At 47.0% G+C, this 13,531-nt stretch overlaps 1 protein-coding gene across 6 annotated transcripts in view; it reads left to right on the forward strand.

Annotated features, from left to right (window-relative positions):
* The window catches only part of RUNX1 (RUNX family transcription factor 1), a 259,999-nt gene that overhangs the window by 176,158 nt on the left and 70,310 nt on the right, over nucleotides 1-13,531 (forward strand). For all 6 annotated transcript variants that reach the window (XM_023191017.2, XM_023191013.2, XM_023191033.2 and 3 more), the window contains one exon: nucleotides 11,528-11,632. In XM_023191017.2, the coding sequence (XP_023046785.1) occupies nucleotides 11,528-11,632 (105 nt within the window). The remainder of the gene's footprint in view (nucleotides 1-11,527; nucleotides 11,633-13,531) is intronic.

Genomic DNA, 13,531 nt, shown 5'->3' on the forward strand with positions numbered 1-13,531 from the left:
ACTGGGGAAAAAGCCTGAAAACAGCTGTGGCGTGCGAGGGTGTGTGTAGGAACGGAGACCCACGCACTGTGGAAAGGAAGTGAAGATGTGCTTGGGAGCCGCGAGGAAGTGGGCTCCCAGGAATTTTCCAACATCACGAGATCCAGCCCTTAACTAGGAAGCTCCAGGCGGTATCATCAGTGACTAGATGATGCCTGACATATGGTCTGTGAATGAATGACTGTTCAGGACTGTTTTTTTTTTTTGTTTTTGTTTTTGTTTTTGTTTTTGAGACTGAGTCTTGTCCTGTCACCAGGCTGGAATGCAGTGGTATGATCTCAGCTCACTGCAGCCTCCGCCTCCTGGGTTCAAGCAATCCTCGTGCCTCAGACTCCCAAGTAGCTGGGATTACAGGCGTGCGCCACCATGCCTGGCTAATTTTTGTATTTTTTGTAGAGACGGGGTTTCACCATGTTGGCCAGATGGTCTCGATCTCTTGACCTCGTGATCCGCCTGACTTGGCCTCCCAAAGTGCTGGGATTACAGGCATGGGCCACTGCGCCGGGCCCAAGACTGTTTTGATGTTAGGCAGTGCAGCCTAGTGGTCAGCATGTGGACTTTACTGGCTTCCCCACTGTGTTTCAACTTGGGTATTGTTGGCCAGTTATTCTTTGCTGTGAAGGGGCTTTACTGTGCATGGTTGAACATTTAACAGCATCCCCGGCCTCTACTCAGTGGCCACTTGCACCCACCCTCTTGGTTGTGACAATCAGAAATCTCTGCAGCCATTGCCTCTTGTCCCCTGGGGGCAGATCACCCCTGGTTGGAAACCACTGGCTTGGAGCTATCTGTCCTTGAACAAGTTACTTGACCTGTTTAAGCCTGATTTTGACCTTGTCCATGGGAAGACAGAGGGACAATGAGGATTGATTACCTGGGACAAGACATAGGTTAGGAGTTGTTACTTTTTGCAGTGACACCAACACCGTGGGGTGGACAATGCGGACTCTGTGAGTGCATAGCAAACAACAGCAAACAGCAACAACAACCACAGGTCTGCTTTTTTTGTTTGTCTAAATGGATGAGCTTCCAAGGAGAAAATACAATCCTTATCCTTATTTCAGGGCGCCATACAGTTCTGTGGTCGTGAAAGGGTTATATGCAGCAGGCCCTGAGATTCCAGTTAGCAATGGGAGAGATGAAATGAAATATGTACTGTAATTGGAAGCACTGCTTTTCATGGGAAAAGAAGTTCTTCCAACTCAGCCTTTCCAACTCTTTTGTCCAAACATTAATGGCATGCAAATATTTATGATTCATATGTGCCCCTTTTAATTCCCAATCGTATTTTAGCAGTAAACACTGCATTTTAATAATGAAGCAGAATAATCCCTTTGTCCTGTCGCTGGGTTACACAGGCTGGCACCCGGCAGCATCGCATTCTTACTGAGCGATCATTGCTGCCTCCACCCAAGTTGAAGGGGTTTTGTAGCAGTGCCACAGCAGCTTGCCTTGGACTGCACTTGAGGACTTCCTGGATGTTCCGCTGGAAGCCATTCTTAAGGATGTGTCTCAGCATTTTCATAAATTGCAAGTGAACATCCATGCATATTTTTCTCTTTTGGCCACATAGAAACTCAGCACCGCTTCATCTGGCTGTTACTTGGAAGGGTTCTTACTAGACTATTATCTTGCATTCTGGCCAAATGCCTGAACTCTAGATTACACCGAACCCATTGTGTCCTATTTAATATTCCTTTGATTCGTAATGATGACATAGAAAACACACACATCTATTAGCGATGATTCTGTGAGTCCTAGAAAAGTAGCATAATGTAATATGAGAAGCAGGCACACCTGTAGGACTCAGATGTGCCGGCCTCAGTCTCCCCATCTGTTCAATAGGTTTAACAATGCCTTTCATCTGTGACTCATATCATCTATGTGAGGATGATAAAAGCGAGATGGTGTGTATGTAACAATACTTAGGAAGAAGAGCTGTGGCCCCTCTTGATGCTGTTTTTCCTTCTATAGCGGGAATCCCTAAGGCAGGAGGGGAGAGAGCAAGCCAGAGGCAACACGGGTCTTGCTGAATCAGAAAAGTGGGGAATGATGCTGTTTTTCAGGGCCCACTCCTCGATGGCAAGGAATTTGTATTCCTTTGTCCTACTAAGGGCCTACTAAAGTGAGAGTGCATGAAATAACAGCAGGCATTCCATAAATATTCACAAGTAAATGCCTATGTAATAATAATAATATTCCAAACCTTTATTGGGCATTGACCCTGGGATGGAAATATAGTACCTATTCCTGTTTTATTAGAACTCTTCCTCTGCCCCACCCCTAAGTTCATTTGCTGAGGGCATTTCTTTCATTCATTCATTTATCAGATATACACTGTGCACCTACTGTGTGCCAGACACTGGGCCAGCATGAGAAATACAAAGGTCAACCAAAGAGAACCCACAGCCTTGGGGGCTAGTAAGAGACATGGCAATTAAGCAGGCCCTCCCTCTTCTGAGTAGATAACACATGATAGATGGGTGTGGCGGGAGCCAAGGCTCAGTGGTGCAGAACCTGGTGAAGGTTCAGAGGGTCTCCCTGGACCTCTTGTCATTCATTTGAGACCTGCAAGTGACAAGGAGACTATGCCGGTGGAGGCATGAAGAATCACGTCCCAGCAGAGAAAGCAGAGTGAGGAAGGAGCACCTGGCCTGTTGGGAGCTGAGAGATGCTCCAGGGGCGGGGGTTGGGGGGTGACAGTGGGGAGCCTTACAGAGGGATAGGGCGGGGACTGCCTTAACATCCACATTGGGAATTTGGTCTGATCCTAATGAAATGGAGAACCACTTACAACGAACTCCAGATACAAATTGTGGAAAGATACTTGGTTTGCAGTTTAAAGAATGGAAAGGACATTTGGAGAGTGCGTGGAGAGCTTGGAGACTCATCCAGAGATTGAAAGCTCTCCTTTCTCCCTTCAAGCAGCTCCAGGCATGTGTATATCCAGCTTGCAAGGACCCCATTTGGTAGATGGCACTGTACCTAGAAGTCAGCTCCCACCTCAAGCTTGCCTCAGCCTTCCCTATCTTCCCTCTCCACCTCCACACTCACCTGCTTTTCTCCCTACCTGCAGCAGCAGGTGCTGCAAGGCTGGTGAGCAGGAGCTGACGCCCCCCAAGGCTTCCTTCCCTGAAGAATGTCCATGCCTCAGGCCTCCCTGCTGCAGCTCCATGTGGCCTTGGGCTGTGTGTTTGAGGCATCCGGCTAGGGGCACTATCGGAGTCAGGAGGAGGCCAGGCCTAGGAGGTCACTTTGGTCACTCACCCTGTGTGACCCCAGCCCAAAGACACAGCCTGATGGGTGAGTGCAGTCTGGTGAATCCGGTGGCTCTCCTTGGGGGAAGCACAGGGCAGCAGGTGTGGCCTTGGTCTCCAGGGGGCTGCGAATTCAGGGTCTTGGGGTGTTTTGGTTAAAACTTGGTTCCCCAGCTGAGATCCTAGGGAGCTGTGATACCAAAAGGAAAAGGAAGATTAGAAAGGGAAAACGAAATCCCGGGAAAGGAAATGCAAAATTGCATGAGAGCATCATGGTGTTTGTGGGATAGGTGATATTCCACCAGATAAGGAGGTCCACCCCTCCACTCCTTTTGGAAACCTGAGCTCTTCCCCTGCCTGCGGTTGAGCCCAGCAACCTGTGCCTTGGAAAAAGCAAGCTATGCCTTCCAAGTGAAATTCGATGTTGTAAAGGACTGGCTCTCAAACTGAAAGTTTACAGAGTGATTCATTGATTTTTAGAGACAGGGTCTTACCCTGTCACCCAGGCTGGAGTGCAGTGGCATGATCTCGGCTCACTGCAATCTCCACCTCCCGGTTTCAAGTGATTCTCGTGCCTCAGTCTCCCAAGTAGCTGGGACTACAAATGTGTGCCACCATGCCCAGGTAATTTATTTTATTTTATGTTTTATTTTTATTTTATTTTATTTTTTATGTTTTTGGTAGAGATAGGGTTTCACCATGCTGCCCAGACTGGTCTTGAACTCCTGAGCTCTAGTGATCCTCCCGTCTCGGCCTCCCAAAGTGCTGGCATTACAGGCTTGTGCCACCATGCCTGGCCTCATTTATCGAAGTTTTCTTTATTGCCTCAGAATAGAAGATACAAAGATGAATCAAATGCTGTCCCTGTCCTCAGACAACTCATTTTCATGGAACATCTCCAGAGAAAATGCTTTGCATGTCTTCAGTTTTCTCCAAGTAAAACAGCTATTTTGCGAACAACCCATAATTCCAAACAAATGCTATTTCCATGGAAAACTGAGTTCTATATTCTAAGGACCTGATTTTCAATCTGACTTTTCAGGGTAGTCCTGGTGCCAGTAGCTTAGGCCTCAAGTCTGCATTTTGCATGTGTGATGTGAGTGCAACTGGATCAAGCGATCTGGAAATACAAGCACTTCGCACAGAAGTATATACAGTACGCCGGCATCTTAATTCAATTCAGTATGGAGAATCAGGAAATTATGTGCAAGTTGAAGGATTTGTATCCCGTCCAGAAATCTCCAAATAAATTAATTATACAGCTCCCCTGTCAAAAATAGTGGCCAATGTTTGGGTAAGGAAATGGAAGAGGAGCATAAGCATGAATTTTGGCTGTTAGGTTGTTCCAGTGGAAAAGTGAGAAATCCACATTAAAAATACTTCGTAAAAAATACTCCACATGCAGACTACTCCTGGAATCTGAGGGTGTGTTAATTTTTATACTTAGTTATCCGCAATTAAAATTAGACCCAAAGCCATCTATTGTAAAAGGAGAAATCTCCCTGCAACCTTTCAGGATCTTGTGGGATTTCCTGAATTTGCAAAGAGCAGAACTTGAGCCTTCACTGACTCTCTTGGTTTTTAAAAGCTGCGGTGTTTTCCTTTAATTTTTCCTTTCTCACTCTTTGGGCGGTTCAAGACTTTGGGCACAACTGGCTTTCCTGCAGACATACACAAGAGTGAAAAATGTTGAGATTGTGTTTCCTAAGGACACTGAGCCCCCAGGGCAGACGGCTCCGTTGTGTCTGCAGCCTTCCTTTGCGTGACAAAGGGCAGGTTTCACATCCCCTGAAACTGTCCCCAAAAGAAGAAGATGACTGATGCATACAGACCTACACTAAGGAGAGTGACAGGAACAGTCTTCCTGCAGAGCCAACGCAGGTAGACTGGGGACACCTACAAACTGGACCTGAGGAGGCCGAGTCACAAGAGGAGTCAGGGCTCACCCATCAGACGCGGGGTGTTATAGGCGGATTGTGCAATGACGGGACCTGGCTGCACTTTTAAATGTGTTCTTCACACCTGGGCAAGAAATGACCCGGAGCTGCATGGCTTTTTGCTTTGTAACCTCCTCACCACCCTCAGCTCTTTGGGGAGCAGTGTGCACATTTGAAGCAATCCTGAGGTTTAGCCACTTCCCAGATGCGGTGAGGAAGTGGAGAGTGCGCTGGGCCATGCGGAACTGCAGGTTCCAGCCGTGGCTTTATTTGACCACAATTGGCTGTCAGAGTTCACCAGCCCCAGGGCCGCCAACATCAAGACTAATCAAGCCTCGACCTGGGGCCTCCCTGGCCTTGGGGAGTGTGTCGTGGCAGCGCGTGTCCAGGAAGACTCACCCCTTGACCTTCTTCCCAACTAAATAAAGCAGTTAGTATTTTGCCGTGGCATTTGGATGTACACACTGGCGTCGAGTGAGACGACACATGTTGCGGTGAGGAGCACTGGCCTGGCTTGTTTACATAGTGTATCAGCCACTCACAGTTGCGCCTTACAAAGGTCGCCAGCTGGCGGGGCACTTAGGCCTGGTAGCAGCTCCATCACCTGCTGAACACGCACACACACGCACGCACGCACACATGCACGCACAACCCCTCCTTATGTCAGACATCAATGCCTACTTCAGCCCCAGCTCCTTCTTATGGGATCTGCCACAGTCTGGTCTTCACAGAATCACCTTTATCATGCCTTTAATGATCGTTCCACTGATATTTACTGAGACCTTTCTCTGTGCTTTGCTTTTATATTCAGCTTTCCATTTAACCTGCAGAACAATGCTACGAGATGGAATGACTATTATTAACCCCCTTTTACAGATGACAAAGCTGAGGCCCCAGAGAGGTCAAGTAATTTGCCTGAGGTCACACAGCTAGCAAGTGGCAGAGTGAGGTTTTGAACCTAAGTAGGTTGCCTTGAGAGTCCACACTGAATGAATCACCGCTGCGTTTCTGCCTTCATGGGATTTTATATGGAATTCTTCTCTCTCATGGCTTCCAAGCCTACATCAAGACAAACCTCATCTTCCCTGTTGTTTGTTCTCACCTTCTTATTCAGTATGAGTGTCTCTGCTTCTTTCTAAAGAATGGTCCTCGTGGAACCCAAGCCCTGGCTGGAACTGATGCTGCTGTGGTGGGCAGGGTTCAGTGAGCAGGAGGAAGAAGGAGGTGGTGTTTACCCCTTTCTTTGGCTTCCTCCCATGCAGGCCACCTGTGACCCTGTGGCGGCCCCCTCTGGAACCAAGAGCTGCCAACTTCCAGCAGCACACACGGGGTCAGTGCTGGGGCCGTCTGTGCACTGATGAAAGCCTCTGCTGGCCTCACCGGACCAAGGCCACTGGGTACTTCTGGGAGCCTTGGATCCTCCAGGCTACCAACGGGAACACTGGCCCTCTTGGCAGCAGCCCCGTCCTTTTACCCCGGCACTTGCTTCCAAAAAGCCCATTTTGGGGCTGTTGCTATTTAGCCAACCTGCCCTCCCTTGCTGTCCTGTGACTTCTCACTATTCCGGCTGCAGCTTGCTGGGCTGGGAGAAACACTTGAGAGTCTTTTGTGCTCCACACCCAGGTACTTAAAATACCAGGCCTATAGGTCATTTCAATGAGGGAATTTGGCTCATAACGCGTGTGCCCCGAGGCACAGATCCCACTTCTGCAGACGCTGGCCAAAAAGGACCGTGTCCCAGCAGCCAAGGGGTGGGGCCACGGAGAGGGCAGGGCCACGTGGAGGGCAGAGCATGCCGGTCCTGTCAGGTGTGCCCCTTGCTGACTGCAGCCCAGTGTCAAGGCTTCTCACTGGAAGAATACAAAAGACGTGTAAGGCAGTTTTCGTGCTGTGGAAAAATGTCACCTACACCTGTGAAGAAGTCATCACTGTGTCTGAAAGATAATAAGCAAATGTCCTTGTACCCAAAGCTGTAAACAAGAGCCCATTGTGAGGGAGACTGCCAGAATGTCTCCTCCTTGGTGAACCACATGACTGGCCAAAACACCCCACCTACTAGTGTGTGCTTGGTGGAAACGTCTCGTGACTGCACTTAAAATGAAGGGCATGATTGGGAGGCCAAGGTGGGTGGATCACAAGGTCAGGAGTTCGAGACCAGCCTGGCCAACATAGTGAAATCCCATCTCTACTAAAAATACAAAAAATTTGCCGAGTGTGGTGGCATGCACATGTAATCCCAGCTACTCAGGAGGCTGAAGCAGGAGAATCGCTTGAACCCGGGAGGCGGAGGTTGCAGTGAGCCAAAATCACGCCACTACACTCCAGCCCAGGCAACAGAGAGAGACTCCATCTCCAAAAAAAAAAAAACAACAACAAAAAGATGGACATGAAATAATAAGAATTCAGATAATGACCAATGATTTCACAAATACTCACTTTGATTAATGAAAATGCTCATCCTGATTATATAGGTTAGTCTGTGATTTACCAGATGGGGTGTCATGAGAGATCAACTGCCAGAGGCCCAAATGGAGCTCAGTAAGAAAATGCTTTTGAACTATAACCCAGGTTGAGTACCATTGGTACATTAGAACCACAGAGACAGCTTTTACTTTTTGGGGCAGTGGTAGGCATGGATAAAGGATCTCCAGTCCAGATTCCTTATACTGGTGCTACTGGGTTTGCAGGTGGAGATTTATGACCTCGGGAACAATAACTGGAAGAACAGTGAGTAGAAAGCTCAGGGATATGAGTTCTACTGTATATCGAAGCTGTGTGACTTTGGAAAAATTACTTAACCTCTCTGAGCCTTAGCTTTGCTACCTACTCATCAAGGACAATAAAATCCATCTTGTTTATTTCATGAGATTGGTGTGAGAACCAAATGAAATAGTATATGGGAAAGTGTTTAAAAAGTAAGTTCTACACGACTTAAAAATGCCAATATTATGAATGCAACCGTTCTTTTTTGCCATTTGGGTAGTCGTGGATAGGGTGGTGGTAAGAGAGCCACTATTGGAGCAAGACTGTTCCAGAGGGTAAAACACACGGGTGCCTGTAGAGCAGTTGTCACTGGTAGAGCCATGATGGGAGCTCTTCCTACATTTGCTCTTTGTACTGAGTTAAATAGTGTTCTCTAAAAAATGTATGTCCACCTAGAACCTCAAAATATGGCTTAGGGTCTTTACAGATGTAACCAAGATAAAGTCATACTGGACTTGGGTGGACCATAAGTCCAGTGACTGATGTCCTTATAAGAAGAGGGAGGGGACACACGGTAGGAAGACAGTCATGTGAAGACGGAGGCAGAGGCTGGAGTGCTGCAGCTGCAAGTCAGGAAATGCCGAGAAACGCTGGCCACCATCCGAAGCTAGAAAGAGGCAAGGAAGGATCCTCCCTAGAGCCCCTCAGGGGGCGTGTGGCCCTGCTGCCACCTTGACTTTGGACTTCTGACTCCCAGAATTGTGAAAGTCTTAATTTCTATTGTTTTAAGCCACCCAGTTTGTGATAATTTATTACAGCAACCCCAGGAAACAAATACAGTATTTTCATGAAGTCACTGAGATGCTAAAGTTGTAGGCAACAGAAGAATCACGTGTGGACCTGCCCACCTACACGTGGCTATGGGCATCCCAGGCCAGCTGCATTCTTGGAAGATGAAATCAGAGAGTTAAAATTGACATTGCATATGCATACCATGAACCCCCTCATTTTGCTGATGAGGAAACTGAGATCTGGAAAGGTAAAATCATTTGTATTATATCCCCAAACTTGTAACTCTCTTGCTGAAAGAACCACCTCAGTCTCTCTCTGTCTCTCTCTCATACACACACGTACCCCTAGACCTCCTCAGGACTGGGACAATGGCATTACCTATTGTTGTGTCTTCAAGGGACTTTTTAAAAAAAATTTTAAATATCCCCTTTCCCCTAAAACCCCTTCTCACTTGCACCCTTTCCCACCTTTCTGTGAGGGCTACATGGGTATATAGAAAAGGATCACCGCCTTCTAGGAGACTAGGTCTACACAACCACAAACCGCATTCAGTGTGACACCCTAAATAATCAAAGGTGAAGGATAATTTATGACGCAGCCCAAAGAGCCATAAAGCAAAATGTAGTCATCAAGGAAGGCTGCCTGGAAAACAAGTGACTGCCCGTTGCCAAATGCTGAAGGCAGGAAGACTCGGGTGAAGGGTGCAGCAAGGAGCCCTGGATTGGCTAAGTGGCTGGAGGAAGGAGCACCTCAGCATCTCAGTGCCGTGGCTCATGAATGGAACTCGGAGGAACTCCTCAGAGGATGCACATCGGGAGTCAGGTGTGGGGAGGAAAGGGGGTGAGTGAGAAATTACTCGGGGCAGGGTCTTATTAGTGAGAAGATCCTTAAAGCGGGTTCTGGAATTCAGTCTTGATGATACAGGTGATAACCTTCCTGGGTTCTTGACAGAGGGGGAACAGGCTGACCATGAGGCTTGTAGGACCACCAGCTGTGGATCGTGTGGACATGGCTGCTCCCCAGCTGTGGCTGTCATTGCTCCTGGATCTGTTCTTGGAAAGCCAGAGACTGCCCAGTGAGATGGCCAGTTGCCCTCAGGACCTACCTCCCTCTGCGGCAGCATTCCTCCACATCACATCATATGCCCTGCTTGCTGGGCCTGGCCAAGGCCTCTCTGTCCACTTCTCTCCTTCAGCTAGATGCCATGGTAGGAAAGCATCCAGTGTGTCACCTGGTAACATCTGACTGATGTCCTAAAACTGGCAAATCCCCAAAGCCCAACAAGACTCGTCTCTAGGTTCTGGGGACAGGCCAGCTGATGGGAAAGATGGATTTGGAGGCAGAGCCTCTTGGCACCCCTGATGCTCTGCTCCGTGGAAATCCCTCCCCAGAAGCATCCTCACCTCGTTTACTGGACAGGTCAGCCGAGACATTAGTTATAAAGGCACACCGGGCAGAGCAGGCTTCATCATCTAATTGTTACTTGCTATTGCTCTTTTTATCATAGACTTTAATCAGAGTGAACCCACTTCTTTGGGTAGTGTTTGATAGAGGTTTCTCATGATTAGGAATCATGGCTTGCTGTGGCCAAATATTGGATTTTCATTGAGCATTTTTCTGTGGCCTTCCTTTGTGTTAAGACATGAGTGACAGTTGAAAATATTTTCCTTTCATCTATCTTTGATTTCACTTTATGCTACGTGATTAAGAGGAGAAACTGTGTTGATTAAAGAACTACTGTATTGATGTAGGAAGATTGAACATCAGACTTAATCAAATGTTAGGGTCCTATTATAGACCCGTGAGAAACAGAGAAGAGAAATAAGTGAAGCGGACAACTTACACACACGGGCACACACACACCCTGTTGAATACCATGTGCCAGATAGTTTTAACAGTGTTACTCACAGTGAAGAATTTCATCTCCCCAATACACTCTCTAAGGTAGGAAAATTTGCATGTAACCATCTTCCAGGTAAAGATACTGAGGAACGTAGAGGTATCTAGTGACTTGCCAAAGGTCAGCTAGCCAGATTTATCCTCTGAAGCGCTTTACTAACAAGAAATGATTTTAGATAAGTAAATCCATGCAATGAAGATTTTCTCACCTTTTATAAATATATGTTAAACGCATAATGGAAATTATGTGCATTTTTTATTACTAGTACTTGTTGACTCGCAGTCTGTCAGTTACATATACTTAAGTCCATTTATGAGTCATCAGTTTTGTTCTGGCTGATCCCATGAGTACCTGTAATAACATCTGGCATTTTCAAATAATATTTAAAATCAACCAGACTTTGTCTTTTAAAAATATAGAGAGAATGATTCTAATTTAGCCTGTCTTCAAACTTAGAAATTCTATCTTTCCTGATCTTCAAAGGTACAAACTAAGAAGAGAAAGATGGATATGGTTTCTTCTACTCTTCTTTGCCCTGAGTTATAAATAATTGGGGAAGATGGCAGCCGGGAAGTTGGGAACCAGGAGTGGAGCGCTGCCACTCTGACTCTATGGTTTCTGAAATCTTGACTTAACAGAAAATAAATTCTAATCTTTCTTGATCTTGTATTGCTTATTGATGGTTACATTAAAGCCATATAACTGTGTAAAGTGTTACACCTAGGCAACTATCATAGGCGTGTATTCCAGAATTGAAGCAAAGCCAAAATTCCGGGAGTGTTGTGAAAACTGGTAACTTGTGCTGAAGGCTGGACAGCATACATTAATGATTGGTTATTCAACAGATTTGTTCGGGCCACCAACCTCATTCTGTTTTGTTCTCTGTTGTGTCCCCACAGGGAAAAGCTTCACTCTGACCATCACTGTTTTCACAAACCCACCGCAAGTCGCCACCTACCACAGAGCCATCAAAATCACAGTGGATGGGCCCCGAGAACCTCGAAGTAAGTGCACCCACTTGGGGCTGGTACACCCTCCAGGCTGGTATACTCCGGGACCATGTCACAGAATCCTTGATTCAACCTTTCCCCCAGGGGGATGTCAGGCCCCTGTAAAGCCAAAAAGTTGCACTGTCAGTACTCTCGCTACTCAAAGCTTGTTTCTGTGCACTGAGCTCTTTTTGAAGCATCCTTTTAGAGGCCAAAAGGAAATTAGGCTGACTCAACCGCATGTTAGGACCATTCAGGGCAGCATGAAACTAAGGACTGCTTCCTCAATATACAGTAAAGTTCAACAGGATCAGAAACAAATAGTAAATGGAAGATTGGCCAGGCACAGAGGCAGCCCAAAGAGGTCTGAGGGTCAGAGTGGACCACAAGGGAGTAATTACCATCGATGCTGGCCTTTTATTAATTCATGAGGGCCAGAGATGAAAACTATGAAAATGACCCTTTTCTTTCTATGGCACAGATCAAAATCTTATTACGGGCATGTTTAAGATAGAGAGTGGGAGGGTAGAAGAATGTCTGGAGAAAACCAGTAAATATAGAAAGATAGTACCAAAAAATAGCTCCTGTGAGGAAAGCTTTTAAAAAAAGGAATGAGGTTGTTTAGTCTGCAGAAAAGATGTCTTCACAGTGACTTAATGACTATCTTTGAGTAAACACCAGAGTAACACTCTTTTCCAGAACCACACCCTTCCCCAGGATCTGAGGCTGGGTTGCAGTTCCAGGTCTGTGGAACTGCCCAGCACCCCCGCCCAGCATCCAGATGTCTCCAAACCGTATCAGGTCCCTGGTGGAAAATGAATACACTCTCTTCTTGGAGTGAGGGATATTGAAAAACAGGGCTTCCTACTGTCCCAGAAAGCCAAGATGCAGGGAGGTCAGGTCGTAAAATGAAGTGGTTAAGAATTTGGGCTTTATGGGCAAGCCAGTGGAGTTCTTAAGGCTTCAGTGAGCTACAGAGCCTGGCTGAACCTCACTTTCCTCTTCTGTAATATGGGGATAATAATGAGAGCTTCTTCATAAGATCAAGCCAAATGATGCTGTGTGCTTGATGCAGACAATGAAGGCAGGAAATGTGAGTGATCCCCAGTCGGACATCCCTGCTGTCATGCCTGGCTACTGCTCCAGTACCATCTAGATGACCTTCTCTGCGTGTTGGTTTCTAGGTGGGGTTTTAAGGTAGTTCTCTGCAGGCTATCCTGTGATCACTGCAGCTTTTGTGGCAGTTTTCCTGTGGTCCTGGCCACAACCTCATGGCATCTGGATCACCTTCTGGAACCATTCCCCATGTTGTATCAACTTCCCCAAAGTCCTTGAGTGGATGGAGCTCGCAGATAACCGCCATGCCCGCCAGGGACAGCCCCCAGGATCTGGTGTTCCTCGTCTGCTTTGTCCCCTCCTTCCATTCTCTGGGCTCAGTGACTCCTTCCAAATCTGAATGCATTTTTCCCTAGAAGGCCCTCTCAGCTTTTTCTGATCAAGATTTTCTGGCCATGCCTAGACTTGGGAGACTGTGGGACTCGATAACAGACCCTGATTCTTCTTTATGGGTGAAAAGCAGACCATAGACACAGGACCACACAGGTCTAAGGAAGGACTGTGAGCTCTTCCCAGGTTTCCAGAGTAGGAATGTCAAGCCGGACTTTCCTACGTTAATGTAACCCTGCATTAAACAGAACGTAAACACCAAAGCAAGTTTGTTCTCCACAGAGGACCAGAGAGGAAGCAGGCTTGAATTACGGCAAGGTGCCTGGCTGGGAGGAAAGCAGTTGTTAGGTGTGAGGAGATCAACTTTGAGGGTAACTAAACTTAGAGAAAGGCTCCTTCAGGGGGCACAGCCGTCTCTTGGACAGTTCAAATGCTGACCAGCCTGAAAAAGCTGCAGCCAGGTGATCC

This window comes from Piliocolobus tephrosceles, chromosome 19, assembly GCF_002776525.5.
Source record: "Piliocolobus tephrosceles isolate RC106 chromosome 19, ASM277652v3, whole genome shotgun sequence".
Lineage (NCBI taxonomy): Eukaryota > Metazoa > Chordata > Mammalia > Primates > Cercopithecidae > Piliocolobus > Piliocolobus tephrosceles.